General features: G+C 39.1%; 1 protein-coding gene across 1 annotated transcript in view; it reads right to left on the reverse strand.

Annotated features, from left to right (window-relative positions):
• The window catches only part of ACE (angiotensin I converting enzyme), a gene marked incomplete at its 5' end in the record, with an annotated part of 45,539 nt that extends 42,828 nt beyond the window's left edge, over positions 1 to 2,711 (reverse strand). The window contains one exon of the mRNA XM_081344807.1: positions 2,496 to 2,711. Within this exon, the coding sequence (XP_081200933.1) occupies positions 2,496 to 2,711 (216 nt within the window). The remainder of the gene's footprint in view (positions 1 to 2,495) is intronic.
• Between the last annotated feature and the right edge of the window lie 4,939 nt (positions 2,712 to 7,650).

Consider the following 7,650-nt stretch of genomic DNA (forward strand, 5'->3'; position numbering starts at 1 on the left):
TTCTTTAAACTATTGAACCAGTACTGTCCGAAGACGTTTCCATGGTCATGTGTCCAACATGACATCATGCTACAGTCCCTAGCATACTATGGAATATGGAGCACTGTTACCTTCCCACTGATGTGATATCTATTTACCTACTTGCATTTACGTGCTTTCAAACTGCTAGGCTGGCAAGAGCTGAAGCAAATGATGGGAGTTCAGTCCATCACACAGTGGTAGGACTCAAACTGCCTAAGTGTAGACCTTTGGCAGCATCTTTTAAACCACTGAGCCACTATGCCTCCCATTCATTAGTTAACCCTAGTGATAATCCAACTGTATTTCTACCAAAACATCAACTGAAAAGTGCTACCGGTAATCAATCCTTGACTACCTGACTTTTTTTAATTTCCTGCAAGATTACGTCCTTTGCTCATGTACAAATTTTACATAGTAATGTCTGAAAATGGGGCATGAGAGAGAGTAAAACCCTAAATTACTTGTCTAATTGCAATATCAGTGGAACAGTGGCCCCCAACCTTTTAGGCACCAGGGGCCGTGGAGAAAGTTTTGTCTGAGTATTGGAGGGGGCATGGTTTCATGTGCTCCCTGCATCCCGCAGATGGGGCTTCACTTGTTTGCACGGGTCAGTTGCTGGCATGGACCAGGAATTGGGGATCCTGCTATAGAAAACCCAATCCACATTTTATTTTATTTTATTTGTAAGTCTTTCAACTTTGCTACTAAAATATATCCTCTATAGTGAATTTTTAAATCATACTTTGTGAAACTCAAATTAGAAGCGGTCACTTGCTTCTCATAAATATAACTGGACTAATGTCTCCTTTACTTCACATCAAAAGAGCAATCTGTAAAGATTGCATACAAAGATAATTCCTTGTGACTCCTGGACTATATCCTAGATGCCCAGAATTAATTCCCACCAACCATAGAACAGTCTATTGCTCTGCTTAATATTTAATCTCATCTGTTGACATCCATCATTCAACACCAGGTTATGGAATTGTGAGAAATGAAGTGAGACAGGGAGGATATTCTCTAGATACATTTACCTATTTTGGAAGAATGAGATCTGTAAATAAATAAAAAAAAAATCCATTAGCACACAACAAAGCACACAAGATAGAGGGCATAATTTCTCTCTACTGCCATAGCTTCCTTCTGCCTATCGCTTCTTAAATCTGTCTAAATTGGCCCATGAGGACATATAGAAAACATCTTTTTTTGTCAATCCTAAATGTCTTGCCATCTAATTTCATTAGATAACCTCAGTTTCTATGAGATATTGTGTTCTTGGTGCTTTCTGAAACTTGCTTTTTCTCTTGCAAACTTTTCATTGCCAAGATAGGTAATATTCAGTCCAAGAAGTCCAAGTGTATAAGAAGAATGGATATGCTAAGGCCTTTTGTTCCTCTCCTTGACCTTTGGCTGAATCACTTTTTTAAAATGATTTTTTTTTTGTAGATGAAGCTTATCTCACGAGGGAGTAAGAGGATAAGACAATTTGTAACCACTTTCCCCATTCCAGAGTTCATTCTTTCTCTGGCAATCTTGTTAGATTTTTCTAAACTAAAAAGATCCCAATATATGTATGCCTGTTTATACAGGAGAGTTGCTCTATTCCTCTGTTTTGATTCTCCTATTTGTAGATGTTTTATTGTTTAATTTTACAGTTTAGAAACTATCTAACCTGTGGCTATGAAAACACTGCAGACAGCAGTGAGTTCTGGAAATTTTTGTTCCTGTCAGCTAGCTGATTTACTGGTTTTTATAATCCAGACTCCTTCAGATGCTTTATTCTGCTATTGAAAGAAGGAAGGGAGAAAAAAATGCATCAAAGCCTCCTTAGAAGCAGCTGGATGTTATTTGGGCAGAGATATTAATGGCTGAAGGTGAGCTAACTCATGTAAGTTCAGCGATAAGGTGATTCTGAATTTCTCATAAAATTGCTAAACTTAAGATCGCTTATATTTTGCTGTTTTATCTGGTATGTTTTTCTATGTTTTATTGTTTTACTAATTTTAAAATAGTTTTTTTTATTACTTTGCTATTTGCTCTGAGAAACCTTCGCAGAAAATGAGTGAAGTTAAGTCACCTTAAGCAAACTGCTTTCTTAATTTAAAAATGGAAGACTAACATGCTTAGAGGCCAGAAAGGACTCTTCATTACACAACCACTATGGCACTAATAGGTAAAGCGCTAAGGATTTGGAGGAACCAAATGCACGTGTAGAAATGGACATTTAGCGTCACCACCAAATCCAAGGGTCTATGGAGGAGAGAGATCTCTCTCGTATGACCTTTCACTTTTTTGAATGACAAAGCGACAGGTAAGAAAATGGACTGAGAATATCAGAACAAAAGTCGTATTGGAGAGGCGTCTCCCTCCCCCTTGTCGCCCCCGATCCAGCCCGGTCCTGTCCTGCCGTTCGTGCGACAACAGGAGCTCGCTGAGAGGCAGCGTGAGGTCAGGAGCGACCTCTGCTTGCTTACCTGCTTCTGAGCGTTGTGGCTGGTCAGGTTGGTGTTGTAATTCCAGCTGGCGGAGATGCTTTCGAAGAACACAATTTCCCCGGTGGTGTTATAATCGTTTGCGAACAAGCGGGCCCCTTCCTCGGTCATGTTGTAATTAGGAGGCATCAGGGAGGCATCCAAGGCGAGTGCCACCCCAACGGAGATGGAAAGGAAAAAACCTGCCACCGGAGGCATCTTGGCAGGAGGCGCAGAACTGTCCCTGCGAGCAGCAGATTATAAACGCCGCTCACCTTTCAGACCCTGCCCACGGCGCCTCCCCGCGCTCAGCTTGAGGGAGATAAACTGGAAGGCTGCCTCGGCTTTCGGTTGCCCTGCCCGCCTTTCAGCAGCGACTCTGAAGCTATAACCGTCATGCCAGCGGCTGCGGCGGTGGCAAGTCACCCGCTGAAAGGACAGCCCCTCGCCTTGCCCAAGTCCCCTCAGTGGGAGGGCGGGTGAAGAAAAAAACAACATCTCGCACTTTTAGGGAAAAAATGAAAATCAAGAACTGTGGTCAGGCGGGAAGCAGCAGAAGCGAAATGGGCAGTTGGGAGGACTTCAGGGAAAAACAAAAGACTGCAAAGTGAACCTATTGCTGTGAGGAATGTGTCTCAGCCAGCAAATGCAGGATGCCCCCTATGCCTCCAAAATTCCCTGACCCCTCACCTTCACCTGTGAATACACTGCCTTGCCTTCAACCCCCCTGGACAGCCTCCTGGGTCATGTGGTGGCTCATAGGGTTGAAATAAGTAGTCAGGTATTACCATAGCCTATTGGTCGGGGTACAAGCGATGGAAGTTCCAGCCTGTTCTTTGTGCCAGGTGCAAAGAGCCCTGAGTTAGCCCAGTGTATGGGGAAAAGTTGCTTCTGTCAACTTGAAAGGTGTAGAGCTGGAAATTCCTACCTAATCCTCCAGGAGAAACCATTTATCTGAAAATGACTGCTTCCTGCCTGTGGTTACTTGGCCTGAAGGTAAGAGTTTTATGGGTGGAGGTTGGACAGAGAAACTCTACAGCAGGGGTCTTCAAACTTGGCCCTTTTATGAATAGTGGACTTCAACTCCCAGAATTCCTCAGCTAGGCACACTGGCTGAGGAATTCTGGGAGCTGAAGTCCACAAGTCATAAAAGGGCCAAGTTTGAAAACCCCTGCTCTACAGTGTCTTTTGCAGAATAAGCAGATGAGCTCTCATACACATACACACACAAGGTGTCATCAAGTTGGTGTTTTGTGTGTTTGTGTGTATGTTTTGTCAATATAGATGTAGCAGTGCCAATTGACAGCAACCTCAGGAAGGAGAATGAGAAACTGGAGAAGTACCAAGGCCAGAATATGGAACTGGAGAGGATGTGGAAAGTAAAGGCCAAAGTGGTCCCGGTGGTGCTGCAATTCCTGAACTGGGTGAATGTCTTCAACAGATCACAGAAACAACATCAGAGCTCTCTGTCGAAAAGAGTGCAGTGCCAGGAGCAGCTGAAATCCTGTGCAAATTTCCAGGCCTCTGGTAGAGGGCCCACTGTTGAGGAAGACACATACCACCCATATGGATGAGAACAGAATTTTTTATATGTTACTTACATCTATATTTGCTATCAAATCGGTGTCAACTCTTAGCATTCACACAGATGGATTTTCTCCAGGATCTTCTATCCCCAGTCTGGTCCTTCAGATCTTTCAAAAATGAACCCATTATCAATGTAACTAAATCTATCTAGCTTGCTGGCACTGTCCTCTTTTCCTCTTTCCTGCAACCTTCCCCAAATTATGAACTTCTCAAAAACCTAGGTCTTCACAATTATGTCTCTAAAATAAGATTATTTGAGGTAGGTCAATTATGATTCAAGTTAGAGAACTATGGTTTAATTTGTTCAATGATCCATTTGTTCATTTTTTTGGCTATCCATCGTACTTCCAGCAGTCTTTTTCTCTTTTCACATCCATAGGCCATTATAGAGAAAACATTGCCTGCATGATTCTGACCAATGGCACCAGGATATCTTTTCCAAGGCCTTCCTTTCTATCTTTCCAAGTGCTAGTGTGCAACCTATTTCTCAACTGCTGGTTCCTTTATTATTGATCTTCAGTCTTAAGGCCAAAGGTTTCTGTTCTTTCTTCGTTGTCAGTTCCAAGGCTGGTTGTCCTTAGCTTGGTCTTAATTTATTAATTTGATTTAATGTTAGCTCCAGTTTTCACTGCACTCCTTCAATTAGAGCTTCAATTCACTTGCATGTCCAGCTATCAGGGTAGTGTCATCAGCATCGTGCAGGTTGTTAATGTTTCTTCTTTCATTTTTAAAATCATGCTCATCTTCTTCCAATCTATCTTCTCTCGAGCATGTAGATTAAGTAAGTGAGTAAGTAAGTAGGTAAGTAAGTAAAGGGGAAATCAGTACAGCTTTTTCTCACTCCTGGCTGAATTTGAGTCTTACTTTTTTCACTATCCATCTGTATAGTTGTTTCACGAGTGTAATGAGAGGTTCTGATATCCCCCTTTTTCTAAGCACATTCTACACTTTGACATAGTCAGTACAATTGAAAATCTTGTGAGTCGACTGAATGTGAGAATGTGGGCACCATATCTCTCTTTGCCACCTGTGACACTTAGAGTGAAAAAAAGCAAAGGGGGAGAAGTTGGGCCTTGTGCCTCTGTGGCCAGTAAATTATCTATGAGTGAGATAGGAAAATTTTTGTAAGAACTCACATGCCCCTACACATACCGCATTAACTCATTAACTCACATTCCAGTTAGAATTGAGAGTTACATCTCAAAGTATTAACTGCAATATGTATTTGATCTCATTTCCAAAGAAAGCAATTAGCTTGTTTAATTAAAAAAAAGTCTTGTTAGCTTAATGTATCAGTTATACACTGATTTTCTGTCTGAAATTATCAAAGCAGTTCCCAAAGTAGGTCACTAAAAGTAAGCTTGATCCTTTAAAAACACTGAATAATTGGGGTTATGATTTATGAGAGTTGTGGTCCTAATTCATTGTAAAAGCACCATATTGAGAAAAACTGGCATAGATGAATTTGTGGAGAGGTTTTACAAAACTTAGAGAATTGCATTCTCCACTCCTATGGGTTGTCTATCAAGGCAATGAATATAATTTAGAATTAAGATCTAAAAGTGACAGATTGAACTAATCTATTAAATAGTGCAATTCAGTAAGTATTATTAAATATGTGCAAGATGTACTCTGTTGAACACATTAGATAGTAATTCCGTTTCCACGATTTGTGAAGGTCTTAAAAGGCTAACAAAATTACTGAATACATGTATTAATCAAACCAAATTTTAAACGAAAACAGTATCTATTTTATTTTTAAAGAACACATATTTGAAGAAAGCAAATTCAGAAAGCTCTAATATTACCTAAATCTTTCTCTTTCAACATTATATTTATATTTATTATATTTTTATAATAAATATAAGTTTAATATCTTACTCCAGATTTATAAATGTTCTTTTGAATGAATGCAATATTCACTAGGTATTACTGTTTTGTACTCTTCATTGGACCTGGAGAATTATCAGGAAATAATTCCTCTGTCTTGGAGTGGGGAAAGCAGTTTTCCTGGTTTTTCCCCCTAGAACCCTTGGTACAATCTAGATCAGAGGTGTTCAATCTCAGCAACTTTAAGTCTTGTGGACTTTAAATCCCAGAATTCCCCAAATGGCATGACTGCCTCAGGAATTCTGGGAGCTGATGTCCACCAGTCCTAGTTGCCAAGATTGGACATCCCTGATCTAGATATGTGCAATAACTACCAGTGACAGTGCATGGTCTGTAGATTGTATCTGGAGATCTAATCTGACACTGAAATGCAGAATTTCTAACCATAATTTGAATAGATTTTAACTTATTTTCTAATTTTTGTACTGTCTCCCCAATAAAAATTTCTAGGAAAATTGAAATATTGCATATTTGCTTGTGCCAGTTTAATTGGGCCTGAAAAAATTGTTGGCCTACCATGGATTTTAGATTCATTTATTCTGTAATTCTGGAACAATTGTGTAACATTTTCTAATGAATACAAGAGATTCTTCATTCCTATATTATCCTTTAATTACAGATTTGGCTGTGATAGATAATATAGCAAAATCATTTAGACATTCATCTTGTTTTTCCTTATTATTTTTTTAAACATTTTTTTTGAACAAATAGTAAAGAAGAGACTATTTTTCTCTGCATTTGGAAAAAGGAAGTACTATCCAAACAGTTACCTGGCATAAGGTGCCATCTGGTAGGACAAAAAAATACGGATTTTTGCAACTCAGGTCTAGCAATTCTATCATAGCCAAGTGCCCCCTTCATAGTGTTTTAAAATTTGTTTTAAAGTGTTTTAAAATCACTTTAAAGAAGGAGCAAATAATATGAATGTGAACATAACTAACAGGAGCCTTTTGGGAACAAAGGTGTGATTGCTTTGCCCCAGGAACTTCCCTTTGGGGAGGGGGATATTTCATATAATTTTGTCTTCTTCATCATTTGTTGTTTATCAATTCTCCTTTAAATTTTTCTGATTTAGTCTTTTCCACCTGTTATCTTTTAAAGTTTCCTCCCATTTTTGATATTGTATCTCAATATTCTCAATCAAAGACATAATATGACTTAAGTTAGAAAACATAAATTGGAACATGATACAAAGTGTTCTGTCAGCATTTAGCTTGCTTAGGGAACAGCCTCATGCAGACTGGTACGTAGCTGATGATAGGTCATTGTGAGCTCATTCCCTCACCATGAAAAAGATTTGCACCTGCAAAAAAATTAAGCTGTCGGTTGCTCATACAGGAACCTGCTTAGAAAGAGGGCCCTGGTGGCATTAAGACATGGCATGAACTTTTATGTCCTCTTAAACAAATTCTTAAAAGCTAAGAATTAGTTCAGAGTTGAGTGTCAACAATTTCCCTTCTACAGGTGTCAGTAAAAAAGATACAGAAAATGAGGAAGCACATGAATCCACCCTTAGTCAATAAAATATAAAATTAGTGTTTTGTTTGCTATAAATATATATCTTTTCAGTAGGATTATTCTACTAGTTTCTCTTCAGATATTTTTAAGTACTGAATTTTGAACACTTTATCTTCATAGTTTTTATAGTTTTATCATAATCAGAGCTGAGGAAGCTTCTTGG

The sequence above is a fragment of the Vipera berus genome, assembly GCF_964194415.1.
Source record: "Vipera berus genome assembly, chromosome: Z".
Lineage (NCBI taxonomy): Eukaryota > Metazoa > Chordata > Lepidosauria > Squamata > Viperidae > Vipera > Vipera berus.